Source organism: Stenella coeruleoalba, assembly GCF_951394435.1.
Source record: "Stenella coeruleoalba genome assembly, chromosome: 2".
Classification (NCBI taxonomy): domain Eukaryota; kingdom Metazoa; phylum Chordata; class Mammalia; order Artiodactyla; family Delphinidae; genus Stenella; species Stenella coeruleoalba.
This window is the reverse complement of record NC_137147.1, coordinates 135,779,982-135,795,725: the sequence shown is the minus strand read 5'-3', so window position 1 is coordinate 135,795,725 and position 15,744 is coordinate 135,779,982. Positions and strand designations below refer to the sequence as shown.

General features: G+C 37.1%; 1 protein-coding gene across 2 annotated transcripts in view; it reads left to right on the top strand.

The window, feature by feature from the left end:
- SENP8 (SUMO peptidase family member, NEDD8 specific) overlaps window positions 1-15,744 on the top strand; it is a 41,362-nt gene that overhangs the window by 3,364 nt on the left and 22,254 nt on the right. The window contains exon 2 of one of the 2 annotated variants that reach the window (XR_013827297.1): window positions 13,596-14,370. Coding sequence is in view for 1 of the 2 variants with exons in the window: in XM_079914563.1 (XP_079770689.1) it covers window positions 13,632-14,270 (639 nt within the window). In the remaining variant the exon portion in view is untranslated. Of the gene's footprint in view, window positions 1-13,595; window positions 14,729-15,744 lie in introns of those variants that run through there. The other variant, XM_079914563.1, reaches the window with a different exon arrangement.

Genomic DNA, 15,744 nt, shown 5'->3' with positions numbered 1-15,744 from the left:
TGAGAGGCTACCTTCTTCAGCATGACTAGCTTATATTCACTTTGTCCATCTACCTACTGGAGACCGTTTGGGTAATGATATGGTTCAATACAGATAGAAAGTCAAGTTTATGTAGACTTTGAATTTCATCTGTCTATCTCCTTTTTTAGGGAAGGGGGGGAATAGGTCTATCTTAAAGCAGAGAGAATACTTGACACATATGAGAGATTTTAAGCATTTTTATTACTTACAGAAAATCTCTGGAAGTTCCTTTCTCTGGCTTCCAATTAGATGACTACACTTTTGCACATTCATCTGTTATAAAAGTACTAGAACACAGTCATGATACTGAAAAAAATTGTCCTGGTTACAGTTATTATTTTTGAGCATCTATATTGTAGGTTTAAAAATCGTTCTAGGCCTTCCTTCCCTGAGGGCCAAAAAGTAAATAAATGCTCTCTCAGAGTAGTATGATAGGTTAAATTCCTTCAAAACAATAGGGTGTGGATATCTGGCTTTGGCTGGCCGTAATTTTCCCACTACTGTTTGTTGCAGCAACTTGGCACTTTATATTAGCAGCTAAAATATATAGTTGCTGGAAATGTTTAGTCCTACTTAATAATATATAGTTCAGACCTGGTCACATGACTCACGAGTATTCATATTAATTAACATTTAAAGACAAATTGCTAAGAGAATTCTATGTCATAATTGGGTCCCATCAGACACTGTTTTCCTGTCAGCACAGTACAGTAAAACAGAAATTCATTGTTTCTTCCATTTGTTCATTAAATATTTACTGAGCACCTGCTATACACCAAGCACATTTTTGAAATCCATTAAATAGGAGTTTGTAATAACAATTTACCTCTTAACTATCTATGAAAAAAATCACTTACCAGGCTTTGAAATCTAGAAGACAAAAAATAAAAGATGATGGCTTTTTTATACTCTTTCAGACAAAATGCTTGTGTATAGCTACTGTGGGCTAAACACAGTGATTATTTACGAAACCAGGCAGATTATATAACTTTAGCTTGACCACATCTTATCAGCTAGGATATATTAGCTATATACTAAATAAAATTCTGTCTACTCTTTTGTAAAATATCTTAGACCTCTCATTAAATCTAGTGTCCTCCCCAAACACTATTTACAGCCCTAGTCACTTCAGATTTTGCAATTGTGTTAAGTCATTTCTCAGAAAATTTAAGCAAAACAAAATCATTTTAAGAAAAGGCTGGTGGGGCTTCCCTGGTGGCGCAGTGGTTGAGAGTCCGCCTGCCGATTCAGAGGACACGGGTTCGTGCCCCGGTCCGGGAAGATCCCACATGCCGCGGAGCTGCTGGGCCCATGAGCCATGGCCGCTGAGCCTGTGCGTCCGGAGCCTGTGCTCCACAGCGGGAGAGGCCACAACAGTGAGAGGCCCGCATACCGCAAAAAAAAAAAGGCTGGTGTTTACACCAAGTAAAGGAAAAAAATAGTGACACAGTTATAGATGGAACCTTTGAAGTAGAAATGGTAGACTAAGAATAAAGTACTTTTTCTGGTCAATGACCCCTTAGCCATTGATAGCCATGCCTAATAAGTAACAGAACAATAAATGCAGAGCCTCAGTGCTAGAAGAAATTCTAAAAGGTTACTTAGTCTATCTCCCTGGCCCAAGGTAGGGCCAAATGGAATTTATGGCTGTAGAGTTACCAGGCATCATCATCATACCAAATGGTTTTTCTGCTTTGAGAGCTGAATTCCTCTATTTGTAAAATATTCATGTTAGAGTAATATTGTTCAAATTTATAAATAATTTATAAAATTGAGAAATCTTCCTATGTTTATAACAATTTTGTGTTTTCACGCACTGAAGATAGCACGGTTGAGTAAAATATAATCTTTGTCTTCAACAGGGATGTAAAATCTTGATGGTAATTTTTAACATGCCACTTTATACAAATCTCTGGATGGTTTAGCCTAGCATTAAAAGGAAACGTTTAATTAGGGGAAATTGAAACCAAAAAATAAGGCTTCAACTTCCTTCCTGAAAATTTTTCTGCTTATGCTGCCATGAAAAGCACATTTGGTCTTGGATGTGATTCTTTTTGTGAAATTGCAAAGGGAATCATTCATTAGAAGTTGGACGTAACCTAATCTTAATGAACATCAGATTATATTTAAATCTTTGTGTTCGAAGTTTTGTAGAAGAGAGATTAGATTTACTGTTTTTTTCCAGAGGACGAAAGTGAGACCTGTGAGTTGAAGAAACAGACATTTTTAGGTCAGTGTAAGAGTGGGAGGTGGTACATTTTTTTTTTTCTTGAATGAAAATAGCTGTACTTACTGGTATGTGCTCATTATAAAAAGAGAGGGGAAAAAATTAAGCAGTCAATATCAAAAGAAGAAAAAAGTTTAAAGGTATTAAAATTCCATTCTTAAAGAAAACTGTATATAACTTTAGATGGCTATCATTCTTGACTATTTTTGTGTATATTTGTGTACAGATTTTTATATAACCTTTCTTTCCATAACATATTATGAACATATTTCTGTGTCAATAAATTTATTTCTATAACTTCATTTTTTAATGGCTGCAAAGTATTCCATTGAATGGAAATCCTGTTATTTAAATTTACCAGTCCTCTTTTAAACTTTCCAATTTTTCTGTTATAAATATTGCTGTGGTAAACATCCCTGTTAAATTTTTGCACATATCCTAATGTTTCCCTTCAGATAAATTTCTGAAAGTGTAATACCTACCTATAGACATTTCTTAAATATTAAAATATAATGGCAAATTATCCTTCAAAAAGCTTGCATTTGTTTACATTTCTGTTAACAATAAGAATGCCCATTTTCCCATAGTTACTCAGCAATGCTGGTTATTATCAGTTTTCTACATGCTTGCTAATTTGACAGGTAAAAAATGAAATGTTACTTCAACTTACATTTCTTTGATTACTAGTAAGGTGTTGAGTATCTTTTCATGTGTTTATTGACCAGTTGTATAAGTGTTTTTAAGCTCTATTTTCTTTTAATATTTTTGTTTCACTTTTTAACATTTAAATTTCACTCCATCTGCAATGTAATTCGATATGAGGTCTGAAGTAGGGATCTAACTTCATTTTTTAATCGAATGATTAACAACTTGTTCCAGTGCCATTTATTAAATTACCCAGTTAGCATATCCCAAACTTCACTGCACAGACAATAAGGTATTAATAGATAATATACCAAAACAAACACAAAAAGGATTTCATTGGTCAAATGAGTTGGGAAAAAAATCAGACCAAGAAAAGTTAATTTTCTTTATTGCAGAACCTCTCGTAGCCTCTAATATGCTTGTGCAACAAGCAACAATACAGAGTTTTAGGATGCAGCATTTCCCTAACTTACTTAACCATATAATCTTTTTTCTTTCCAGAAATACCTATGAAATCCTATGGAACTATGCTGTCCAAAATAGTAGCCACTACCCACATGTAGCTATTTCAATTTAAGTTTAAATTAATTAAAATAAATAAAATCAGTCCCTCAGTCTCACTAGCCATTTTCAAGTGCTCAATAGCCACATGTGGCTAGTGGCTACTATATTGGACATTGCAGATAAAGAACATTTATTTCTATCATCACGGAAAGTCCTACTGAACAGCACTGCTATAGAACATAGTGTTCATTGAAAATGGAATAATCCATAAATTTCTCCCATTGATTTATAATGTCTTCATCATCATATTTAAAATTTCTAAAATGCATGGATTTGTTTTTGTACTGTTGCATTGATTTATCTGTTTCTGCTCCAGTATTACACAGCTAGTTGTAAGTCAGGCTCCTGCACATTTTTCCCTGAGAGCAGAAATGAAAAATTCCTGCATGGAGTAGGAAGTTAGACTAGAAGGGATAGTAAAGGCCTTTACACTTCTAAGACTCTATAAAGGTAAAAATTTCTCTGCAGAACATGATATATATCATGTGAAGATCCATACTCCATTATTCATTCATTTATTCTTCAATTATTATTTATTGTCTGCCCGACAAGTTTTGTTTTAGGCCCAGGGGGCCAAGGTGGTAAACAAGTTTAGGCAGACAAGGTCCTTTATTCTCTATGCTCATGGAGCTTACATTTTTGGCCTGGAGAGGGGGAGTGTTAATCAAGAAACAAATAAATGAAAAAGAAAACTGTCAGACAGCCACAAGTGCTCTGCAAGGAATTGAAATTAGAGGACAAGAGAGTGACTGGGGGCCTCTTATTTTGACTGATCATGGGAGATCTCTGTGAATAAGTGACATTTAAACTGAAATCTACCCAACACATGGAGCCAACCACTAGAAGGTTCAGGCACAGCTAGTACCCCAGACCTCAGGAGAAAAAAAGCATGGTGTGTTTGAAGAATAAAAAGAAAATTGGAGTGGCTTGAGCTTCGTGGGCAAGGGGAAGAGTGATGGAAATGAGATTGGAGCGGTGGCTGGGGCCATGTGATCATGCAGAGTGTTTGTAAGCAGCTAGGGCAGGGCATTCACCTTTTTTTCTGAGTGTAATAGTGTGCTACCAGAGGGTTTTAAACAGGACAGGTGTGACCTGACAAATTTTTAAACAATTACTCTGACAGCTGTATGAACAATTTACTGGAGGGGTCAATAGTAGAAGTAAGGAGACCTGTTAGGCTATATCAAGATAAGAAATGTTGATGGACTTGACTGTGATGGAAGTAAAGATGAAAACCATTGGACAGGTTCAGAACATTTTGGCTGTAGAATCAACAGGACTTATCAATTGGAGAGGAGGTATGAAGAAAATAGAAAGTTCAGGGATGATGTCTATATTTTCATTATATAATATTAGGTTCAATTTCTAGTCATTATTGTAGGCAAAATTGGCACACAGAAAACACGAGTAAATGTATTTTGACCAAATGAATAAATTTGCTTCAATAATTGTCTTGCTCCTATACACATTTAAGCTGCTAAAGCATAAGGTTTTGCTCATGTCTTTATTAATTTTTAGGGAATCTGGTTCCTAAGAATCCTAAATATTCAAGTAGTATGCATTTTAAGGTTTTTAAGGTTAATATGAAAAATAGTCTCTTCCTTTTGTTAAAATTAAATATTTGGGAAGTGTTCTATACTATGAATTCAGTGTTCACTTCATTTACCTACAGAAGTTGGAAGATATAATAAACTAAACCCTGTAACCACAAGGATAGAAAATCGCCTTTCTCAGGTGCAAAAGTTCTCTGGAAATTTCTTATTTTAAAAATCTGTGCTGATTTTGCATTTTATGCTACATTATGTCCATGTTTATGTTAATTAAGATGTTGTAAGTTACTGATTTAAACGTTTTAAGTATTTAAGATATAAAAATATCAATATTTAAGATTAAATTGCTTAGCTCTTTTCCCCAAAAATTAGTGAAATTGAAGCTCTAGGAAGATGCACTGGGATTATTAGCCTATGTTTGATTTTCGGTGTGTGGGTATGTTTGTTTGCTTTTGTCTGTCAATACCTGCTGGCACATAGCCATGTATCTAGTTAGAGGAGCACAGACCACATCTGTGAGCGTTTGCAGTTTGATACAATTTAAAACAAAAACTGAAGGGAGTGAGGAGGGGAAAGGGGAACTGCGTTTCAAAACTACTAACTGTTATAATCTTCACTTAAAATGAGTAAATAGCTGCACTTTGCCCTTTGTAGTGTTTAAAAACATAACTGAATGAGGCTGTTCCTTTTTTTTTTCTTTTTTAAGGAATGCTTTCTGAATAATTAGGGGGAAAAAAATGAATAAAAGTCACAGTTCTGGGATAGTGTTTTCTTTGGGGCTTTACAGTAAAACTTATCTGGCTCACTACTGTGGTTTTAACCACAACAGGCATATTTTCCCAGAAGTTATGAGAATTGATGCATACCTTATGAAATGCTTGTTAATTAAAAACTTCATGTATATTTTTGATCTTATGAATATTTATGCATCTCTAATGTAGGCAATTCTTATATCCACTGTAATTAGTATTTTTAAGTATTTGCTCATCAAAAATTCCAACTGAATCAGCAGTAACACCTCTAGTTAAAGGTTAATCTACTTGGAAACTGCCTTTAAGATATTTTAACAAATAGCTCCAATGCTTTATTAGATCTCTAAAAGCTCTTAAAATTAATTCAGCCTAGACATTTACAGTAGGTTACATTATAGTGGTCTAAAACAGGGATTGGCAAAGTTTTTCTCTAAGAGGGCAAACAGTAAATATATTAGACTTTGCAGGCTACTCAGCTCTTATAGCTCAAAAGCAGCCATAAAGAATATATAAAGAAATGAGCATGACTTTGTTCCAGTAAGACTTTAAATAGGAAGGGAAGATGTTTATTTTATTGTATTGTATTTAACATCTTTATTGGAGTATAATTGCTTTACAATGGTGTGTTAGTTTCTGCTGTATAACAAAGTGAATCAGCTATACATATACATACATCTCCATATCTCCTCCCTCTTGCGGTCTCCCTCCCACCCTCCCTATCCCACCCCTCTAGGTGGACACAAAGCACTGAGCTGATCTCCCTGTACTATGCGGCTACTTCCCACAAGGGAAGATTTTTAAATTTGCAAAGATTAGAGCTTAGAATTGTACAACCCTAGAGCTAGAGGAGTCTTTTAGTAATCATAGAATCACTTGGAAACATCTTAAAAATACAGGTGCCCAGACCCTCCCCCCAGAGATAGATCATGTGTGTTCTTTAAAATCTCCATAGATGATTCAAACGTGCATCCCTGGCTAGAACCGCTATTTATCTAGTCCAAACCTCACTTTACAGATGATGAAGCTGAGACCCAGAAGTTTAAAATGTCTTCTCCAGAGTCAAACAACTGGTTGATTGCAGATCTGAACTGAATCCCAAGTCTACTGACTCCCAGCCTAGTGTTTTTTCTACTGAACCTGCAGCTTCTTGCCTTACTTATATCAGCAGGAAATCAGAATGGTTCCTATTGAATTATAAACTTTCCCTTTAAATTAATTTTTATTTTTATTTAATTTCCCTGTTTTTATATCAAACAGAAATATTCAAGTAGTATGCATTTTAAGGATTTTAAGATTAATATGAAAAATAGTCTCTTCCTTTTGTTAAAATTAAATATTTGGGAAGTGTTCTATACTATGAATTCAGTGTTCACTTCATTTAGCTACAGAAGTTGGAAGATATAATAAACTAAACCCTGTAACCACAAGGTTTGTGTATGCTGACAACACATTAACAGCATGCTTCACTCAGGTTGAGAGACTGCTTTTCTCTGGAGTTAGCATTCACTCTGCTTATGCCAAAGGTAAAGTACAAGAGTGCAGAGTCATGCCCTGGCTAGATCTATCCTTGGTGACTTTGTGGCTTTATATAAAGAGACAAACAGATGCTTTATTTTCAAAAAATCTTTAAGATCCATTATTACCACCGCAAATATATAGAGAACAGGGCAGGAAACAATTTTTTTTTTGAGAGCTTGCTATCTACCAGACAATGTGCTGAGTCTTTTCACTTGTGTTTTTAATTCACAAAGCAACTCTTGAGAGACAGGTTTTATTATTACCTCCTTTTACAGATGAAGAAAATGAGGCTAGGAAAGAGGATGAATAACTTGTCCAGAGTCACACAGATAGCAAGTGGCAAAGTCAGATCCTGAACTCAAAGCCTCCTGGCTCCAAAATATAAAACTATACTATATATTTTTTTAACATCTTTATTGGAGTATAATTGCTTTACAGTGTTGTGTTAGTTTCTGCTGTATAACAAATTGAATCAGCTGTATGCATACGTATATCGCCATATCCCCTCCCTCTTGTGTCTCCCTCCCACCCTCCCTATCCCACCCCTCTAGGTGGTTGCAGAGCACCGAGCTGATCTCCCTGTGCCATGCAGCTGCTTCCCACTAGCTATTGGTTTTATATTTGGTAGTGTATATATGTCAGTGCTACTCTCTCACTTCGTCCCAGCTTACCCTTCCCCCTCCCTGTGTCCTCAAGTCCATTCTCTACCTCTGTGTCTTTATTACTGTCCTGCCCCTAGGTTCATCAGAACCATGTTTTTTTTTTTAGATTCCATATATATGTGTTAGCATACGGTATTTGTTTTTCTCTTTCTGACTTACTTCACTCTGTATGACAGGCTCTATGTCCATCCACCTCACTGCAGATAACTCAATTTCGTTTCTTTTTATGGCTGAGTAATATTCCATTGTATATATGTGCCACATCTTTATCCATTCATCTGTTGATGGACACTTAGGTTGCTTCCATGTCCTGGCTATTGTAACTAGTGCTGCAATGAACATTGTGGTACATGACTCCTTTTGAATTATGGTTTTCTTAGGGTATATGCCCAGTAGTGGGATTGCTGGGTCGTATGGTAGTTCTATTTTTAGTTTTTTAAGGAACCTCCATACTGTTCTCTGTAGTGGCTGTATCAATTTACATTCCCACCAACAGTGCAAGAGGGTTCCCTTTTCTCCACACCCTCTCCAGCATTTATTGTTTCTAGATATTTTGATGATGGCCATGCTGACTGGTGTGAGGTGATACCTCATTGTAGTTATGACTTGCATTTCTCTAATGATTAGTGATGTTGAGCATCTTTTCATTTGTTTGTTGGCAATCTGTATATCTTCTTTGGAGAAATGTCTATTTAGGTCTTCTGCCCATTTTTGGATTGGGTTGTTTGTTTTTTTGATATTGAGCTGCATAGGCTGCTTGTATATTTTGGAGATTAATGCTTTGTCAGTTGCTTCATTTGCAAATATTTTCTCCCATTCTGAGGGTTGTCTTTTTGTTTTGTTTATGGTTTCCTTTGCTGTGCAAAAGCTTTTAAGTTTCATTAGGCCCCATTTGTTTATTTTTGTTTTTATTTCCATTTCTCTAGGAGGTGGGTCAAAAAGGATCTTGCTGTGATTTATGTCATAGAGTGTTCTGCCTATGTTTTCCTCTAAGAGTTTGATCGTGTCTGGCCTTACATTTTGGTCTTTAATCAACCCATTTTGAGTTTATTTTTGTGTATGGTGTTAGGGAGTGTTCTAATTTCATTCAAACAGATGGGGAGATATACTATGTTCTTGGATTGGAAGAATCAACATTGTGAAAATGACTGTACTGTATTTTGTAGGATTTTACAAATAGAACTATGAGGAGGTCATTGTCTCCCCAATATTCCTTACCATCCACCAGAACCAGATACATAGGTCTCTTACTTCTGAAGGAATTTACTACTAATCAACAGAGAAAAAACAGACAAGACACAAAGCCAAAGCAAAAATGGGGATGTTACAGACAAAACAAAAATCTTAAAATGCCTTATTTCCCTTTTTTCCTAATCTGTATTTTCTGACTCCCTTTTTAAAAAGGTTCATTCATCTGACAAACATTTATTGTACCTCAGGTATGCTAAGCACAGTGCTCACTATATGGAAAGGATATAACCCTAGGATGGTTCCAAATGGCTCCTGGGTCTTGTGCTAGGTCCCCTTCCATCTCCTTTTCCCTTACTCCATTAATGATGGGATCACTGTTCTTCCAGTCACTCCAACGAAAGCTTCCAGACCGTTTCTTAATTCTTCTCTCTTATCTACCCTCCTCTGATCCCTTATTGATACTCTGTCTATAATATCTTTTCCTCCTTGCCTCTCTCCTACTACCATTTCGCCTGGTTTAGGTCATGTCCTCCTACCTTTACTTTCAATGAAAATCTAGTTGATCTCTACCTCCAATTTCTCTCCCTACCAGTTAATCCTGTATACTATGCCTGAATCATTAATCTTCCTAAAGCACTGACAAAGCCATTAATGGCTCCACATTTTCTCCAGTATAAGTTCTACACTTTACACTTGGAAATCAGTCTATCAACACTTAGCTTCTGATAATCCTCCTCCAGCCTTCACCTACATCCCTACTCCCACTTCATTCCAGACAAACTGGACTACACACTTAAAGGCACTTTCCTTGCCTCTCTGCCTTCTTAATGCCCTTCTACACGTGCAACTCTACCTGCCTTTCAAGAGCCCACTTTTATGCCACTTTCTCCTTGAAGTCTTTCCTGATCCGAGAGCTCTCCATCCATTTCCCTCTTTTGAATTCCCATTCATTTTATTTGTGGCTTATGGGCTTCTTCTTTGAGTGTAAGCTACCTTATACATCTTTGTATCTCCCATGACACCTAATATTAGGTACTCAATAGGTGTTTATTGACTAAAAGAGATGTGTATATTCATTATGTATTCATTATATAGCATAATAGGCTTAAGCTCAGTGAGGGTAGGAACTATGACTATCTTATCCCCATTCTGATTTTCTAGCCCCTAGCACATAGGAAACACTCAATAAACATTTGTTCAGTGTGAATCACTACAGTTACCAGTTGTCAGGATATAAATTTCCTGATGACCCAGTAGATATCTGGAAATACTACTTTTATATTTTTTTTAAGTATTAGTTACTTACGTTTCTTCATTAAATACTGACAAATACCGGTTGGTAAAGGCCATGTATTAATATTTTCACTTTACAGAAAAGGAAACTGTTTCTTAAAGAAATGAAGTAGTTTGTTTATGATCATATAGCCAATGAGTTAACATAATGGAGTCTAAATTTCAAGTCTTCCGATATGAAGTTTAGCATCCATTTTCTTGGCCAAGGTGGTTTGCCCAAAGGCCAGTCTGGTTCCATCTGCTTTAGAATTATTGAGGTTAGGGCTTCCCTGGTGGCGCAGTGGTTAAGAGTCCGCCTGCCGATGCATGGGACACGGGTTCGTGCCCTGGTCCGGGAAGATCCCACATGCCACGGAGCAGCTGGGCCCGTGAGCCATGGCCGCTGAGCCTGCGCGGCGGAGCCTGTGCTCCACAACGGGAGAGGCCACAACAGTGAGAGGCCCACGTACCGCAAAAAAAGGATTGTTGAGGTTAAGCTATTGCAATCATGCTGTATGGAATAGAATTAAGTCCTGATTGACCCAATGTCTGTATGTTGGATGTTTTCAAAATCAAACAAACAAAACACAAAAACTGTTTTCTGAAGAAAATCTTGGCCCTGCCTGTAGACACTCCCTCCAAGGTGAGATGCCTGTCTGTTCAGGCACTCTTCTTGTGGGCTTCTACCCCTAGTTGGGTTTGCTGTTAAGGTGTGGGTCTGATTTCAGCGGGCTGCATAGAGAGCAGGTCTCCAGGTATTTGCGAGGCAGTACAGTCTGGCCCTTACCACTCCTCATAGTCATTGAAGGCATGCGGGGGAGAGTCAGGGAGCCTTGCTCGATGCACATGCAGTCATTTCCTTTTCATACTCATATATTCTTAAATCCAGTCACAGCAGCAGCCAGCTGAGCACCTAGCCTCCCACAGCTGCTTTTACTAGATTGCTGTTTGCTCATTTGCCATCAGGCTGGATATTAAGGATCATTGTAAGAAACAGTCCTCTGAAACGGTTTCATCTTTTATAAGGGTATTATGGGACATTCATTATAATACACCATGTCTTTTATGAAAATTTCTTGAGAGAAATCTGTCTGACATTAATGCAAAGAATGCTTTTACCTCTCCAGAGCAATTGCTTTGTTTTTACCTTATGGACATTGTGAATGTTTAACTTAACACTCTCTGGTTAGCTGCCAAAAGGCAAGAGCCAAATTTGTGGCCCACCCATAACAAGTGTACTCTATGCCTCGTTAACTTCGTTCCTGGCTCCAGTTTATGTCTGTGCTCAAGTTATTCTTCTTAAGAAAATCTTAATTCATGCCATCTTATTTTATACAGATTGATATACACACTCATCAACAGCCTTGTATTCTGAAATAGTTCATATTATGATACACTGTATGCACAAAAAAACCGTCTTTGGTGCTTCCTAGCTAACTCATTACTTGAGGTTTTTTCTTCGGGGTATATTTATTTTTCTGTATGGGTTTTTGTAGGGTTTTGATTACATGAAAATGGTAAAATTTTATTGTTTTAATAGTGTAACCAAGTGGTAAAATAACTGGTCTAATGGCCAGAGTTGATTAAATTGATGTCACTATTCTAGCCCAGTCTTTCATAGCAGTGTTATTTTCTTACAATATGCTTTGCTTTGTACTCACAATCTGCATGTGACAGTTTATTGCTTTATGATTTTTAGAAATATTGTTATGCTGCCAAGTGAGTGCATAGCAGTGACCTCTGTTAGGTTCAAATATTATATTACCACACTTATCACATTTCTTGTCTCTGTTAGCACCTTACCTCAGGTGATCATGAGCATATTAATTTACTATATGACTTGTCTTGCTCCCACTCTAAGTTAGTCATGCCTTTGTTTGAACAAGGTAATAAGAATGGATATTTGTTTCCAAGCCTCATTTCCTTTGATTAGTTTGGAGCTCTATCCAGATTGTCCAATCATCTTACTAATATCATCCAATTAATAACATAAATACTATTTGTACAACATTTTATACTTTTTTAATACCTTCGAGTAAAATTATTTGGCCTTTTCTACAACTTTCTGGGGCCTTTTTACAGATGACCAAAAACAAGGACAAAACCAAAATCAATTAAATGACTTAATCAGGATGATACTAGCAAATCAGTGGTAGAACTAGGGCTAGACCCAGGTCTCATGATTTCTGTGCCACACTACCTTTCAGTGCCCAAAGAATTTCTGTAGTCTCTGTCTTACCCCTTGAGGTTAAAGATGGGAAAGACTGTCATTCATGTTCATAACTGGGCAGAATCAGGAATGAATTTCATTTGTATTACTCATGATTTTCTGTTCTTGAAATTACAGTTCCTTTTAATACTCTAATCACTGTCACTTTCCATTATGGAATGAGGAAGCAATATTTTATCTTATCTCTTGAAAATTAATTTTGAAATGGAAGCTATTTCCCTTAGTAATTAGTAACATTTAAATTGGACTCTGAAAATTCATCTTTTTTAAAATTAATTAATTTATTCTTGGCTGAGTTGGGTCTTCGTTGCTGCACGCAGGCTTTCTTAGTTGTGGCAAGCAGGGGCCAGTCTTCGTTGCGGTGTGCGGGCCTCTCATTGTGGAACACGGGCTCTAGGCACGCAGGCTTCAGCAGTTGTGGCTCACAGGCTTTAGAGCGCAGGCTCAGCAGTAGTGGCACACGGGCCCAGTTGCTCCGCGGCGTGTGGGACCTTCCTGGACTGGGGCTCGAACCCATGTCCCCTGCATTGGCAGGTGGATTCTTAACCACTGCACCACCAGGGAAGCCCTGAAAATTCATCTTTAATATAAAAACAATTTACCATTCTTATCATGCATATTCATTAAAGGGCCAAATATATGGTTAATGCTATAGAGTTTGGTAAAACATTAGTTATAATTTTAACCAATCTCTGCATTTAAAGAGGAGATTTTAAATCCATGGTTACTATTTCAGATGCAGAATTTCCAAAGTTTTCATTCTAACTAATTGTTAACATAAAGCACATAAGCTAGAGGGTTTTTTTTGAGTGTTTACTCTTAGCCAGACATTGTTGCTAAACACTTTACAGTTATATTTAATCCTTACCCAAAACCTTGTAAGAGTAGTTGATATTTATGATCCCCATTTTACAGCCAAGTGTCATATTCAACAGTAAATATTGTCTTCTGCCTCTCCTTCAGCTTCTGGAATTTCTGAGCAGCCCTGGTCAGTACAAGATGGACCCAGTAGTCTTGAGTTACATGGACAGTCTACTGCGGCAATCAGATGTCTCACTATTGGATCCTCCAAGCTGGCTCAATGACCATATTATTGGGTTTGCCTTTGAGTACTTTGCCAACAGTCAGTTTCATGACTGTTCTGACCATGTCTGCTTCATCAGCCCTGAAGTCACCCAGTTCATCAAGTGCACAGGCAACCCAGCAGAGATCGCCATGTTCCTTGAACCCTTGGACCTCCCTCACAAGAGAGTTGTATTTTTAGCCATCAATGATAATTCCAACCAGGCAGCTGGGGGAACCCATTGGAGTTTGTTGGTTTATCTCCAAGATAAAAATAGCTTTTTTCATTATGATTCTCATAGTAGGAGCAACTCAGTCCATGCAAAGCAGGTAGCAGAGAAACTAGAGGCTTTCTTAGGCAGAAAAGGAGACAAATTGGCCTTTGTGGAAGAGAAAGCCCCTGCTCAACAAAACAGCTATGACTGTGGGATGTACGTGATATGTAACACTGAGGCCTTGTGTCAGAACTACTTCAGGCAACAGCCAGAATCACTATTGCAGCTACTCACTCCTACGTACATCACAAAGAAGAGAGCAGAATGGAAAGATCTCATTGCCACACTTGCTAAAAATTAGCTGTTGAAATATATTTGTGACTTTTGAAGTCTCGCCTCTCCCCATGTATTTGGATGGCTACAACCTCAGTGCCTGAAGGAAGATGCCTGGTAGAGGAAAGGTTAGAATTCTTACTTTTTCCTGAGAGAATGTTATCCTCTGTATTATCCTAATGGAAAGTTTCACTTTAACCCTAACTTGAGAGCAATATGTTCTGTGAAAATGTCTTGAAAATATGCACCAAAACCTTAAAACCAAGCTATCTTAACACTTATTAGTTCCCTTTTGGTCTCCCTTATCCACATTGGCTTATTCCAAATGAAAAGCAGTGATCGGTAAAACAAATTAAGACTATGTGAAGTCTAGAATGCAAGAAGAAAATTATAGCAGAACCAAAAACTTATTGCACAGCCCACATATTTTTTTTTTGTCAAAAGTGATTTGACATAACATGACCTATAACTAAATAAACAATTTAAAAGCCGTATGCCAACTCACTGTGCTATTCTGTTGATTTTTAGTTAGTGCCTAGTGACATGTAAAAGGATTGTTTTATTTTTTTTGAATTTTATTTTTTTATACAGCAGGTTCTTATTAATCATCAATTTTATACACATCAGTGTATACATTTCAATCCCAATCACCCAATTCATCACCAGCCCCCCCCCCCGCCGCTTTCCCCCCTTGGTGTCTATACATTTGTTCTCTACATCTGTGTCTCAGTTTCCAACCTGCAAACTGGTTCATCTGTACCATTTTTCTAGGTTCCACATATATGCGTTAATATACAATATTTGTTTTTCTCTTTCTGACTTATTTCACTCTGTATGACAGTCTCTAGGTCCATCTACATCTCAACAAATGACCCAATTTCGTTCCTTTTTATGGCTGAGTAATATTCCATTGTATATATGTAACACATCTTCTTTATCCATTCGTCTGTCGATGGGCATTTAGGTTGCTTCCATGACCTGGCTATTGTAAATAGTGTTGCAATGAACATTGGGGTGCATGTGTCTTTTTGAATTATGGTTTTCTCTGGGTATATGCCCAGTAGTGGGATTGCTGGATTATATGGTAATTCTATTTTTAGCTTTTTCAGCAACCTCCATACTGTTTTCTATAGTGGCTGCATCAATTTACATTTCCACCAACAGTGCAAGAGGGTTCCCTTTCCTCCACACCCTGTCCAGCATTTGTTGTTTGTAGATTTTCTGATGATGCCCATTATAACTGGTGTGAAGTGATACCACATTGTAGTTTTGATTTGCATTTCTCTAATAATTAGTGATGTTCAGCAGCTTTTCATGTGCTTCTTGGCCATCTGTATGTCTTCTTTGGAGAAATGTCTAGGCCTTCTGGCCATTTTTGGATTGGGTTGTTTGTTTTTTTAATATTGAGCTGCATGAGCTGTTTATATAGTTTGGAGATTAATCCTTTGTCCATTGATTGATTTGCAAATATTTTCTCCCATTCTGAGGGTTGTCTTTTCGTC